We start from the raw sequence: 15,474 nt of genomic DNA on the forward strand, positions 1-15,474 counted from the left end.
ATCTAGCCAGCTTTCTATCCATCTTATATTCCATTCATCCAACCCAGACTTTCTTAACTTGCTGATAAGTTTTTCCCCATCTGCATTCAAATCAGGCAGCTTCCCCCTCCTCCCTGCCAGTGAGGGGCTGTGGGAGTGGATTAAGGCAATGAGCATGTTTGGAGTTTGCGAGGAGTAGATTGAGATAAAAAGCCCAGGCAGGAGAACTAGGATTGGAGGTTGGCAAGAGGAAGGGAGAAGGAAATGGTTTGGGAATTGGGGTGGGCAGAGACTAAGACTAAAATCAGGAAGGAAGATTGGGACTGGCTGGTCAAGGAGACCGGGAGCTAGGGAGGAAAATGCGCTGGATGGCAATGTGAGCAAGTAGGTAGCGGGGAGACTGAGACTGGATGAGGATTTTAGAGAAACACTTGGTCTGGTTGGGCAAGGAGGCTGAGACTGAGAACCAGTGGGGAAGGAGTTGATGGGGAAGGGAAGGTAGATCTGACAAGAAGCTGGGATACAGGGGGAAGAACTGGCATTGTTAGCAACAGGGATAAGGACAAGGAGCCAGGGAGAAGGGGGTGGGGGGACTCTGAAATTGGACTAGGAGTCCAGGATGGGAGATTGGGACTGGAACTGGTCCAGAATTTTTTGAGAAAATGTTTTTCATTGGAAAGTGACAATTTATCATGGGAAGGGATCGGTTTGGACAACTTTCCCATTTCAAAAAGTTTTGAAAAAAAATTGAAATTGTCTGAACAAAATAGTGTCACTTTTTGGTTCTAAACAAGTTTGTTTCCAAATAAACAAACAAAAAGCGTGTCTGTGTGTGTTGCTTTAACAACTGTCCTCATGCACGCCATGTCAAAAATGAATGCAAAGCATATGCATATTTTTCAGTGTTGGAAGGATCATTGGTAAAGGCAAAAATCAGCAAGTCCTTAATTAGTGCAGTTTTTGCAACAAGCTTTTGAACTTACTTAGATTACAGTCCTTTTGCTCCATTTCCTGATTTTATCACATTAGCACCAATTATGAACTGCATTTTGCTTATAGGTTTAAAATTATATCCTTTGGAGCCCAGTATGTATCCTGATTTTTTTAAATGTCAGACAGCATGAGTTTGAAGTCATATTAGTTAGAAAAGGGAACAGCTCCACATTCTCTAATTAGCGTAAACATTTAGCTGTTTAAGTACTGGTGCACCTATACATCAAAATATTTTTAAAAGAGAGATGAAGCACAGTTGGGTAAAAAAACATTAATGAATCTGCACAGTATAAGAGCTTGGCTTCATTTTACAGTCCCCATCTCTCAGTGTGCAGTGTGCTTCCCAGCTGTCTGCTGCTGTGTACTTTTTGTTGTGTAAATCACATTTATAAAATCATGCTGTGATTTTACAGTGCTGAATTGCATCACTTTGGGGTAATGTGAAATGTTTAGACGACAAATACCCATGTTGAGAATTTTTTGTAAAGGAGAATTCTTAAATGTGATTATCAGTTCTAAAGACCTGAACTAACTTGTTTTAAGAATTTAGGTATAACTTTCCAGGAGTTTTGAATTTGGAATGAACTATACCATAATATTAACTGTATTTAAGCTCTCTAATAGCTTTGTGCAATTTCAGGGGTCGAACTGGAAAAATCAGAGTGCAGTCCCTGAAGATTGGGCTGATGTCTCTTTCCAAGGGTCTTCTAGAAGAAAAGTACAGATGTAAGTAAGAATTTATTCTATGAAATGTGTGAATCTGTACTTTTTATATTAAGACAGTCATGATTTAAACAAAAATCATAATCATCCTCTTGCCCAGGACAAGGAATATCTTTTGATGAGAGAATAGATTAACTTTAGCTTTTTCACTGTCATCAGTCATAGAGGTAAAGTGTGGGCAAATAGATTATGCTGGTAAATTATGTAGTTACAATGTATGGTAAGAGGGATTAAGTGGCTATACATGCTTTCTGTGGAGAAGACAGAAAAATGTCTTGTTTTACATATTTTTAGAATGATTCTTTAACAAAATAATGAAACATTCATGTATTCCGTTGATGGAAAAATCAAACAAGTCAGAGTTGGTAGGAGCAGGTGCATAGGTCTACATCAATATAATGCCATGCCTTTGTTGTATTACACTGGGAAAGGTTTTGGCAGGAAGTTCTGGTGATGGAGCAGTATCTGCAAAGTGGCAGTCATCTTTCCTCATAAACAGCCACATTTAATGCAGTTGCTGTATTTGGTATATTGATGTAGATATTTTGAAATGTATGAGGATGTTGAAAGTTTTGAACACGTTTAGCAAAAATACTTGCAGAAATGTAAGACATTCTATTGTACAGTATCTAAACAGTAATTCAGAGCAGAGGATTCATGGAATCCTAGGAGATGGTTAATAATACAGTATGGACTTATGGGACTTAAAGTTAGTTTTCATGAGAGTAGCAGCAGTCTGACATATTTCACAGAAACAGACGTAAGTAAAAATATACAGAGACAATATTTGTTATACCTTTCACAGAAAATTGTGGAGCTCTCTGGGAATATATTCCTGCCTTTTTTTTTTTTTTTTTTTTTTTTTTAAAGATCACTTTCATGTAAACTAATTTGCAAACATTTTGTGCATTCGGGCCAATTTCTACATCAGTGTTTTTGTACAGTCATAGTCTCTGCCCAGCATGTTGTGCATTTTTTTAAATTCCCTAGCACAGTTTAGTTCATATGAATTGGTCTTTGTTCTCATGAATGAGGGCGTTGGTTGGGTCCCTATAGAACTAATCAAAATTCAGAAGAGACAGCAAAATGGGATTTGTGAAAAATGAAAAGCTGATTGCAGGACCTAGGGGTTAGGTGCCCTTGATAAAATGGCTCTTGATAAAGAGCCAGCTAAAAGATTAGAAAAACTTCATAAAGGTTGGGATTTTTATTTTTCAAGTTCAAAAGTGCCTTCAGCGATGTAAAATAGACCTTGTTGATTAAATATTCCTGTAGAGACTAAATGCAAACATTTAAGTTGAGTAGTAAATTGGCTAGGTGAAGGTAAGCTTCAGCAATTATTTCTGACAATAAAACGAAAGTGGCAATTGACCACCAGTACACATATGCATAATTGACCTACAAGTTTACTGCACTCTTCAGAATCAAATTAAAGTGAAGATTTCTGGTAGTTTGGGGCACTAAAGGTTAACTTACTTGTCTCAGAAGATTTGTGTACTGAGACAATCACAAATTAAATTCTAAAGCTTATCATATAAAAGAGACTTAGATTTCTAAATAACTTCCTGACCTGTTTCTTTAGGACATCAACAGTTACTGTCACGTAACATAAAATATGTTTTTATATTTTAATTTCCATATCCAGTTCTCTTTCAGAGTGTCAAGTATTTTTGCTAAATGTGTCCAGCACATTTTCCTCCCTAGCTCCTGGTCCCCTTGACTAGCCAGTCCCAATCTTCCTTCCTGATTTTAGTCTAAGGCCATGTCTATACTGACGGTGGCAAATTCGCCGCCAAGAGATCGATCTTTCTGGATCTGACCAGTCACAACTAATAAACATAACTTGAAGAATGATTATCAGGTAGTCACAGAAAACTGTTTGCAATCAATCTTCAATTGAAAACAATTGACAAAATTCAAATAACAAATACATTCAAGAATAGCCCATCTGCTTGCTTATATTTCATGAGCAGAAAACAAAAATAAATTTACTTGAATAAATTACATGTTATTAATTTTTTATTAAACTCTGGTACTGAATATGGAACTCATCCCCAGGATATGAGGCTAAGTGTGAATGGCAATTAAACCATGCATAGAGGCTGACAGAAAATATTTGAAATTTACTGTTTCATTGGCTTTTGGAGCAATGCAACCCAGTGCTCAGGAACTGTAGGATTTGGGATGCCGCAAGGAAGACTGTTCATTGAAAGATCTCTCCTCTTGGTTGCATTAACTCAGTTTTCAAGTAATGTACAAGATCCTGGAAAATTGACTTTCCAGCAGGGGACGTAGCCAGACATGATTTTCTGGCAGGGCCTGTGGCTGACATGGGTGGGCCAGCTGAAAAACAAGCACCTCCCGAACTTCTTGCTTGCTTCCTGATGCTCCAGTTGCCAGAAGCAACTGGAGCATTGGGCAGCTTAGGGATTCTTGGCCATTTGCGTCCCGAACTTCCTGCTTCCGGCCACATGACCAGAAGCAGGAAGTTTGGGAAGCCACCAGCCGAGAAAGCTCTAGTTGCGAAGGTAGCTTAAGTGGAGCTTAGGTGGGCCTGCTTCCACCCAGGCCTACCTGTAGCTATGCCCCTGCTTTCCAGTTCAACTGTGGGAGAATCAACCCATGGCTTGTCATTCTCTGTAAGGATTGGAACTGCTAGCACTGCATGGTATTTTTAGGGGGGGGAAATGGACCCCATTTCTAACACAATCAGTATGTGCAAATTATGCTGAAAAATAAATTGGTCTTAAACACATTTTTTCTCTGTTTACGCTTCTAATTAAGGCCATATTTCATTGTAATAATGGAGTCTCTGTCACTGGGCTCTTTGCAGCTGCTTGGATGGCTCAGGTTCGACAATATGTAATTTGATGGCTCAGCAATCTTTGCCAGCAAAAGACATAAACAACACACTCGTGGTGGAATTTTTACTAAGAATGATAAACTGTTGAACAAACTTCCCTGCACTACCTAGTATCCACTGTAGTTGCCAACCTGTGGTCAGATTTCTTCAAAGACTCTTCTTCCATTAAGGCAAGGTCTGAGTGACGCAGTTATATCCCCCAGAAGGCTCTGTGTGCATTCTTGGGCATTTTGGATTATTCAGTTAGGACCTCCTCTCTCCCCCCAACCTCTAGTATATCTCATCTCCAAGTTCCACATCTCACTTTTCCTGCCCATCTTAATGGAGGAGAACCCCTTTTTTCAGTTTAAACTACTTACTGATTTCAACCTAAACAGAATGTCTTGGAGGAGGTCCAATCTATGGGTTGTGGAATCCTCTGAGAGTGATTGATGGGTTCATCTACTACAGTAACAGACATTAATAGTGTGTTTTCCATCAGAGCTACTATCAACATGTGCGAGGGGACAACACCCCTGTAGTTTGAGTCACCACCAGCATCTTCACCTGCCCGGGTTACTGTCTCTAGGCTAGCTGAAGTCAGTTGACCAGAAAAGTGCTAGAGCTTTGGCTTACTGTGGTCTTGATTCAGGAGGTTCCTTTCCTCTGCAGATCATGGTCAACTTGCTGGTGCTGGGTGCCGCTGGGAGGGGACAGCCCCCAACCTCTCTCTATATTTGGCCCCAGCACAGTCAGTCTCCCTGGGTTAGTCACTCTCAGAGGAGAGGGAGGGATTGTGAATGATTGAAACAAATGCCTTATTCTATAAATTAATCTCCTTCCTATATCACCATCAGCTGATCACCTTTTTCTCCTCCTTTCCCCTCTTAATTCATCTTGTATTTTTTTACCCCACATTAACTTAAGGGTTAGGACTTGGGAAGATGTGCTATTCCACCTTTCTCCTGGTGACAGTGACTGCGTGAGCCCTTGTGCCTGCTTTTGCACCAGCTTCCGATATGCATAGAGACCAGGAGAAACACTTCACAGGGGGCTGAGATAACTGCCCTCTCATCAGCTCTGCAAAGCTGACCCTTAATTGCTACAAAAACCACTCCAACTACTGTTCCCTAGAAAACTGGCCAGGACTCTGAAAGCCTCAGTATAAAACAAAAAAAAAAAAAAAAAAAAACAAGACAAAATGCAGTGGATAATCCAGATGTCCCTTTTGTGAAATTCCTTTTATGATCCCCAACCATTAACCTCCAAAAAAAATTTCTGTGCCCAATTTTTATAAAAGGTTCTTACACCTGCAAACAGATTCTGCCTGCATCTCGATCAGAAATGTAGTCAGGTTGGATTTTTAACTATACTAATTCTTAAACAACAAATGTCTGTATGATGAGAGATGCAATATACGGGGAACTGTACAAATGGATTATTTTTTAATTAAAAAGTTAAAAAAATTCTCCTCTGTTGACAACAGAGGAGAATTAAGAAACACAATTGGAAAGACAAACTGTTTATCTCCAGTTCTCACTGGATTTATACAGTACATAAAACTTAAAAGGCAGGATTCTAAGAGAGGGACTCAGTATTTAAGACATTGTGGGGAAAGAGTAATGTAGTTTCTAAATGTGGATGTACAGAACTGGAGAGATCATGAATTGAATCGTGGTTCACTAGGAAAAACAAGGTAAGTGTCACAGCTTTAGAGCCTGGAATTCGAAGTGCCACAAAAGTGATGTATTAAGAAAATCAACACATAGGAAGAACTAACTGTATGTTCAGTAGGTGAATCCATAAGATTATTTTGGGGTATGTGATGAATCTGGACTTGATTTGTATACCAAAGTAAACTAGAACATCATTCCAATACCTCTCTGGAATGTACTCTCTCAGTACATCAGTTTCTGCTTAGCTTAAGGTTTCTTATTTTACAAACATTAAGTTCTAAAGTTGAAATTCTGACTCCACTGAGATCAATAGCAAAGTCTCCATCAACTTCTCAAAACCCATGATTTCACCCTTCGATTTCTTAGCTATGAAGAAAACCTTTTAAGTGAATGTGAATTGCTGCAGAACTGTCTTCCTGAATCTGTGTTCAGCGCTCTGGAAAAATAGCTCTGAGATTTTTACATTGCTTCATTCATCTCAACAGCAGTTAACTCTAAAGTTTAATAATCGTTTAAATGTTCACCCTGTTAATTATTTAGTTGCTGATCATTTAGTCAGAAACATCCAATTAATGTGATTATGTCCAGAATAGTTGGATTTTATATAAATGAGAAATGGAAAAGACCTTTTTGATTTGCATCTAATCCATATTCAGTAGTCAATGCAAAATTGTTTTGCCTACAAGCTATTCTACAAAGCTTGTCTTGCCTGATTTTAGTGATTCAAGTGGCTTCCAACATTTCCCTTGAAGAACTATTCCACTGCCCAATAGACTTCACTATTATGAACCATTTTTCTGACCTTTTTCAGCCTCAATTTTTCTTTTCTTAATATCATCCCAATACTCTTTGTTATGTCCCAAGAGTTGACCTGTGCCACAGGAGGATGAAAACAGGAAAAGAGGGACCAGTGAAGGGAAGGTGCATGGAAGGATGGGGTTATTCAGGAGGTGTAGAGGCAAATATAATTAGTCATAGCATAAATAGTTGTAGATATCATTGGTCGGTAGGCTGGTGCTCTAATCTTCCAGCTTTTTTATGTACCATCTATGACAGCTCTCAGTTCAGATGCAAATTTGCCTCTTCCCCATTCCAATCTGCTGATGGCTCAAGTTTTAGCATAAAGTGTTGTTGTCAGATATATGGAATCATTCCTGGATAACACAGAAAACTTTGTAAGTGTTACAGAAGTAAATCTAATACAATGCCTTATTTTAATACTATTTTACTTTATTTTGTGGTATTTTCTACATTTTTGTCACATAGTTGATTGATTGTAAGTCAGGAGCTACGATATTGCTTATTCCACTTTTTGTTTTAAAGTATATTAAAATAAGCAGCATAAACTACACTTACTGGGTCTGATTCTAGCCTCATATATAATACCAATGTAAATCAGGAAAAACACTATTTAAATTGAGTTACACTAGCATAAAACTGTTATAAGCCACGGGAGAATCAGACTCGTAATTACATTTGGAATAGGAAACTTTATAAAATCCATAGAGCTGAAGTGCTGACAAATTAAAAAAAGAAAAAAGAATAGACTCAGATGAAAATGACTTTCCAAAATGAGCTGTTAACTATTGTCTGTGTTGCAGATCTCTTTAAGGAAGTGGCAGGGGCTACAGAAATGTGCGACCAGAGGCAGCTAGGCCTGTTGCTTCATGATGCCATCCAGATCCCCCGGCAGTTTGGAGAAGTAGCAGCTTTTGGTGGCAGTAATATTGAACCCAGTGTCCGTAGTTGCTTCCAGCAGGTAAGATCAACAACCTTTCTTCATATGTTTGAAATGTGTTAGCTGTATCTTTCTGAATATATAAAAAGATGCAAAACAAAAACTTTATTTACACCAAAATCAACGATGGCATTATCAGACAGTCTCTTCAAAGTAATGTGTAAAAATAATAAAAGGCATACAGTACATTTCATCCAAATATATAATTAGAAAGAGTATTAAATGCACCTCTTTCATGGAAAACCAACTGAAGAGAGGTCAAGAGTCAAAATATATGAATGATTTCAAGGTATAGACTGAACTACTCTGAAAAATAAAAAAAAGAATTATGCATTAGAGCTATATTAATTAATAAATATTACAGATGTGAAAAAGTAAGTTTACACATTTTTATTTATTCTAATGTAGTTCAGCTAGAGGCTAATGTTTTTAAATTTAGGTTTGTAAAGTCAGACATCTGAATTCACATTTACACACTTAAGTAAGTGGTGTGATTTTCATTGACACAGTGATTTTCAGTGACAACCATTAATAACAAAACTATAAGGTAAGGATTGTTTTGGTTGTGCTTGTAGTGAAAAAAAAAAGACAAAGTAATCCCAGTTCATAATGATAAAACATTTTAAAACATGTGTTAAGGTGGTAACCATGACTCGTCTGTCTGTTTTTCACACACATCATAGAACCACAGGGTTAGAAGGGACCACAAGGGTCATCTAGTCTAACCCCCTGCCAAGATGCAGGAGGAGTTGTGTCTAAACCATCCAAGACAGATGGCTATCCAGCCTGTTTTTGAAAACCTCCAGTGAAGGAGCTTCCACAACTTCCCTAGGCAGTTTGTTCCATTGTCCTACTGTTCCACAGTTTGGAAGTTATTCTTGAGATTTAATCTTAATCTGCTATGCTGTAGTTTTGAATCCATTGCCTCTTGTCCTGCCCTCTGTGGCAAGAGAGAACAATTTTTCGCTATCTTTTTAATGGCAGCCTTTCAAGTATTTGAAGACTGCTGTCATGTCCCCCATTAATCTCCTCTTTTCCAAACTAAACATACCCAGTTTTTTCCAGCCTTCGCTAACATGGCTTGTGTTCCATCCCTTTGATCATCTTTGTTGTTCGCTTCTGGATCCATTAGTTTCTCTTCATCCTTTCTATGCAGCGGTGACCAAAACTGGACACAGTACTCCAGCTGAGGCCTAACCAGCGCTGAGTTGACCAGTACTATTACCTCCTGTGAATTGCATGCTATGTCTTTGTTAATGCAACCCAAAACTGGATTAGCTTTTTTTTGCAACAGCATCACATTGTTGACTCATGTTGAGGTTGTGATCCACCACCACTCCTGGATCCTTCTCAGCAACGCTGCTGCCAGTTATCCCCCTGTATTTGTGCATTTGTTTTTTCTTTTCTAAGTGTAGCACCTTACATTTGTTTTTTGTTAAATTTCATTTTGTTGTCAATAGCTCAGTTCACCGATTTATCAAGATCCCTTTGAATTTTAGTTTTATACTCCAGAGCGTTTGCAATACCCTTTAGTTTTGTGTCATCTGCAGATTTGATCAGTATGCTCTCTATTCCTACATCCTGGTCATTAATAGAGATCCCCATGGAGCCCTACTTGAGTCTTTCTTCCAATCTGATACTATTCCATTAACATTTACTCTTCGTTTGCAGTTGTTTAATCAGTTATGTAGCCATTTAATGATAGTTTTACCAAGCTTGTATTTCTCCAGCTTACTTATGAGAATGTCATGTGGTACTCTGTTAAAAACCTTGCTAAAGTCCATCTATATTATGTCCACCACATTCTCCCTATATACCAAACCAGTTACCCTGTGAAGCTGGTTTGGCATGATTTGTTCTTAGTAAATCCATACTGGCTGCTAGGGATCAACCCTTCGTTCGCCTGATATTTGTAAATGATGTATCTAATATTCATTTGTATGAAAGATAGGGCGCTGCTTATTAGGGTGATGCACTTTTATGAAAACGTGTCTGACTTCAGTGGAAGCTGCAAGCACTTTAGCACCTTTGAAAACCAAGCCACCTTTGTTTAGGATCTTGTATATGGCTTTTGGTTCCTAATTTTAGGCACCCAACTTCTACAGTTTTGGGCATAGATTTTAACCACTTCTAGTTTATTTACTAATAGTGTCTTGAGTTAGAAGTTGTACTATTGATGTGTCTCTGAAATCTCTTCAAAAGTTTTCTGTTTTCTCTTCGTGGGTTGTATGTAAAATGGGTCAAATTACTGAGTGATGCTGTATTTGGATAATGGCCATGTTGAAAATAATAATACTCTTATATAGCAATTTTCATCAGTCGTTCTCTAAGCACTTCAGTCTTTAATGTATATATGATGCTCACAACCCCCTGGAGAGGTAGGAAAGTGCAATTATCCCAATTTTGCAGATGGGGAACTGAGGTACTGAGAAGCTTAGTCACTCTCCCAAAATCACAGAAAGTCTATGGCAGAGAAGTGAATAGAACCTCAGTCTCCCAAGTCCTAGGTTAGTATGGTCCTAATCTCCACTTTTAAAGGGCATTATACAAAATAGACAGATGGATGTTTAAAGACATAATGCATCTGTAAAGTTTTATTCAGAGATGTGTATGCTCTGGAAGACAAGAAGCTGAGGATTTTGTTAAAAGGAAACACCAATATATGACTTATCAGTGCAGGAAAAGATCCACAAAACTACTCGGAGTGCACCTGAAAGTATCTCAAAACCCTTAAGTTTATGACAGTCTTGGCAGCCTTCAGCCCTGTTAAAACTCATTGTAGCAGTTAATTATCCTGCTTTACATTTTTCAGGCAACCTTATATTGTGAGGCCAACACGTTTTCCTCTGCTGGAACAAGGCTTGATCTCAGCAGTTCAGGGAAGTGATGCTGATAGTAATTTTGACACTACACATCAGGAGATTATTTAGTGTTAGTTTTTTGACTAGGGAGCTGGCAATTTCACAATGTTTGCAACATGGTCATTTATATGTCTGGAGTCTTTATGCAACAGACAGATCATAGAACAGGGCTTTCTTACTGCCTGCAGTTCAGCTATGTGCAGGGGGTGTCTGTCTTTTTAGGGAAGATAGGAGGAAAGCGAAGATATTCTAATGGAACACAACCAAATTTTGAATGTGTAAAGGATGCCTAAGGCTCTAGCTAGTTGATAGTGATAATTGTGTTGGTTGTGTTTATTATTTTTGTGAATGTGGCTGCCCTTGAGCAATGTCAGGAATTATATAGGGATTAAAAAGTCACTGTGCTGTATATGAAGCTCCTTAACTGGAATGTCAGACATTTAATTTTATTAAATCCTACAAAAGAGAATATTAGAGGACTTCTCTGGAAGAGAGGCAACAACTCTTCTTTCACCTTTTATTTATTGCAGCTTCTGGGATTTTTTTTTCCAGTGATCTCTGTGCTTTATCCCCTTGTTACTAGCTCAGAACTTGGAAAGAGTGAGTGGTGTAAATTGATTTTTGTAAGAGATAAATGGTAGATTCCCATTTGGGCTCTGGTCTTCCTTTGGAGTTGAGACCATGTTTATCAGGAAGTATTTTGGGGAAGTTCTATCACATGTGTTATACAGGTCAGACTAGATGATAGCAATGGTCCTTCCTGGCCTTGGAATCTATTAATTTACTCATGAACCTATCTTCTGGGTTATGATGAAGGTCAATTTGCAGGTTGGCCATTCTAGATCTCTCCTAAGATTTAATACTTCAGTAAATAAGAGAGATTGCTAGTGTGTCTGTTACTGGCCTCTAGTGGGACAGTCATATCTAGAAGAGAGGATTCAGTTGGTGGTGACGGACTTTTTGTGTGTCACCACTGAGGGATTTGATTAATATAATTCCATTTTATCAAGGTTTCTCCACTGGTTGCAACATATTCAGAATGCAGAGGCATATTTGCTTGACACTTGGAAAAATTGCGATAATATTTTATCTGCCTATAGATTTACTTTAACTTATTTATATTAGATTTTTTATATGTTAATTTAAATTTACAATGTTGGCTTTTTAAAAAAAAAGCCGTAAACACTGTAAACCCAGGTTATCTTCAAGATCTCTTCCTTTAGCTTCACCACAATGAGTAATTACACTTAAATACTTGATGCTTTTTATGTGGCCTGTTGCCACATCTTACGTAAGCAGGGAAGTGCATTCCCTTGGCATTTCATTCCCTTCTAAAAGATGTTTATTTAAAAAATAATGTTTAATATCGGTCACTGATAGCTCCATATTTGTTATCTTCTCTCCCCTTCAACCCCCCCCCCCCCCCCGCCCCTGCCCCCAACTGTTTCCCTCCTTTTTATAGGCTCACCTTATTTGTTTTTCTTTGCTTTAAATTTAATTAAGGCTGTTTCTTACATCTCGTATTTATAATTTTATTGTTGTTATGTGCAGTACCTAAAGCTGGGGTTAGAGATCAGTTTTGGTTTTTAAATAGAGTAATGAAAATAAAATCGTGTGTTTTAAGCTTTTATTGTTGTTGTATTTTGATTTTCCTTCACTAGAATCACAATAAGCCGGAAATTAGTGTAAAGCAGTTTATAGACTGGATGCGTTTGGAGCCACAGTCTATGGTATGGCTACCAGTTCTACACCGAGTGGCAGCTGCAGAAACAGCAAAACACCAGGCCAAGTGCAACATCTGCAAGGAATGTCCAATTGTTGGCTTGCGGTAAGAGAATTTTATGGGTTTTTCTTAAAAATCTAACTCATCATATCTTCCTGCTGATTTGATTGCCCTGCTTTGCTTTTGCCACCTCCCTCCCATCTGACTGTTGAGTTCCTCTTGCTCTCCTCAGAATCTGGATCTCATTGCTGTGACCTCAGAGCTACTGAGCCAGTTTATTTTTCTACCTCCTGCAGATGGTGCTGATGGACTCCAAAGCGCTCTGTGGTTGACCGGCATACCATTAATGCTGTCATGGGGATGTCTTTGCATCAGTGGAGGCAAATAGGCAGTGAATGAAATATAAAAAAGCTCATGGGCCCTTATAGACGTCAGAAATGAATAGAACTGAGCAGCAGAAAAGTTTTATGTATAGTTGCTCATGGTTATACTTTACACTGAGTCTGGCATTATGCTCTCCAGCAAATCATGCCTATGGCACAAAGTAATGGACACTAGCCAATATTAAAATACCCTAAAGCTATAATTTCTCTTCATTTTGGCTCTAGCATGAATACATTGCTATGATGTCTTCTCTACAATCTCTTTCCAAAATCACTAACTGTAATCTTACTTTAAAAAAACGAGAGTCCTGTAGCACCTTAAAGACTAACAAATTTCTGCGGGCATAAGCTTTCGTGGACTGCAACCCACTTCATCAGATGCAGTTCACGAAAGTTTATACCTGCAGAAATTTGTTAGTCTTTAAGGTGCTACAGGACTCTCGTTGTTTTTGCTGTATACAGACTAACACGGCTACCCCTCTGAATCTTACTTAAGTCTCTCTTTCCATGTATGTCCAAAAGAAGCCTTGGAAATTTTAAAAGAAAATGACAGTGAACATTCTCCAACTTATTCACAAAAACGTTATGATTTTCCTATAAATCATTGGCATTGGATAGGCTGGTGACCACACTTGAAACCTCTATTACAACTAATTAGTGAATACACAGATTTTGCTACCATATATATGAGCAGAGCAAGATTTAGGAGCTTCATGTCACTTCATCTTCTCCCTGTTGTGCTCATGTGAAGGTAACCTGTGACACTTAAGAGCTACAGAAAGCAAATTTTGCCTTTGACAACTCTCCCTCATGTCCTCTTCAAGACAATTCAGTCCTTTCAGATAGTAGGTCTGGTGGGAGGGGGTCACTCTTGTACTCATCTAAACTGATCTCCTTTTAGCCTCCTCTTCTGTTCTTTAAGGGCAACAATAAAGGGTCCAAATACAGGAATCTTAATCAACTCCCTCTATGGGAAAAGCACAGAAAAGCAGAGATGGAAAAGAAAAATGAAAGGACAGACAGACAAACTCGAGAGCAGGAAGATGGCAGGAAAATAGCTTTTTTTATATAATTTGTGCAACACAGCCCGAAGTTTATATAACATAATGGGAAAGAGTGAGTTAAGTGGCCATATTTTATGTGGAGCCCTGCATAAATTGTATAAACAGCTGTATCAATGTATCTTATAAGTAAATCTCTAAATTATACACACACATTCTTAATGCATCATAAAACAAAAAACACTTAGGTTTAATCTCCATTAAATATGGCCAAATCCATAAGATGTAAACCAGAAGTGAGCCCCAGGGCTTTTGAGCCCTTCCCCTTTCCCTCCCAAGCAACCCCGTCATACAATCACACTCACAAATTTGTCCAGCTCTCTCACAAGTTCTTCCCCCTCCCCCAAACTCCTATTGGGAGGCTGTTCCAGGAATCTCACTTCTTTGATGGTTAGAATCTTTCTAATTTTCAGCCTGAATTTGGCCAATTTATATCCATTTATTTTTCAACCAACATTATCTTATAGTTTAAATAGCTCTTCACCCCCAATCATGCTTATCCCCCTAATGGCAATCAGAACCCCTCTCAGCCTCCTGTTTGCTAGGCTAAACAAGCCAAAATTTTCCAGTCTCCTCTCATAAGATAGGCCCTCCATTCTCCTGATCAATTTAGTAGCTCTTCTCTGCACTTCTTCCAGTTTAAATTCCTCTTTTTTTTAACACAGGTGACTGGAATTGTGTACAATATTCCAATGAGGGTTTACCAGTGCCATGTACAATGGCATTGATACTTGTCTTTCTCTACTGGAAATGGCTTACCTGATGCATGCGGGGATTACATTTGCCTTTTACACAGTCACATCACAATAGCGGCTCATAGTCATCATAGCCCCTACCCCTACTGTCCCCTGGCTACCCACACCCATGGCCCCCTTTCTACTTTACTCTACCTCTTTACTTCCCTAGCTCCCAAGCCACCCTCAGCTAAGTTCCCAACCCCTCTCTCACTGCCCTACTACCTGTCTCCATTTATCCTCCTCTCCATATCTCCCTCTCTTTGCTCCAGTCCCCTCCTAGAAATCGTTTGCATGTAGAATGTTTTTCCCCCAAAGACTTTGATTACATTCCCCTCAAATTGATTACATTCCCCTCAAAATTACCACCCATAATTCACAAATTGTAGGAACCTCCAGCCACTCAGTCCAAAACTCCTTTTGTCTTTGGTGGGGGCTTGTGCTTTACTTATCCCTAGTTACGTTAATTGAAGGGTGAGTTCACAGCTATCAATCTCAGTGCGGTCTGTGATTCATCAGTCATTAGTACCTCGCAGTTTACCAGTACAAGGCAGCAGAAGGAAATCAGTTTTTGGGGGGACCTATAATTTTGTAACCCCTTGGTCAAAGCATCTCTTTTTTAAAAAAAAAAAACTCCAGGGAAAATAAGCTCCCCAGGGTAACCTGCAGTGAGGTTGCTGCAATAGCGCAGCTAAACTAATTTTTTTTTTTAAAGTCGACATTTTCTTTCTCCATTCTCTCTGGGTCACTGAGCTATTGCA

The 15,474-nt window shown here is 38.7% G+C and overlaps 1 protein-coding gene across 1 annotated transcript in view; it reads left to right on the top strand.

The window, feature by feature from the left end:
- The window catches only part of UTRN (utrophin), a 503,387-nt gene that overhangs the window by 422,800 nt on the left and 65,113 nt on the right, over window positions 1–15,474 (top strand). The window contains exons 63-65 of the mRNA XM_067542236.1: window positions 1,613–1,698; window positions 7,815–7,972; window positions 12,474–12,640. Coding sequence (XP_067398337.1) covers window positions 1,613–1,698; window positions 7,815–7,972; window positions 12,474–12,640 — 411 coding nt within the window. The remainder of the gene's footprint in view (window positions 1–1,612; window positions 1,699–7,814; window positions 7,973–12,473; window positions 12,641–15,474) is intronic.

Source organism: Emydura macquarii, unplaced genomic scaffold (genome assembly GCF_026122565.2).
Source record: "Emydura macquarii macquarii isolate MOO-44397 ecotype Brisbane River unplaced genomic scaffold, CSIRO-AGI_Emac_v2 contig_705, whole genome shotgun sequence".
Classification (NCBI taxonomy): domain Eukaryota; kingdom Metazoa; phylum Chordata; order Testudines; family Chelidae; genus Emydura; species Emydura macquarii.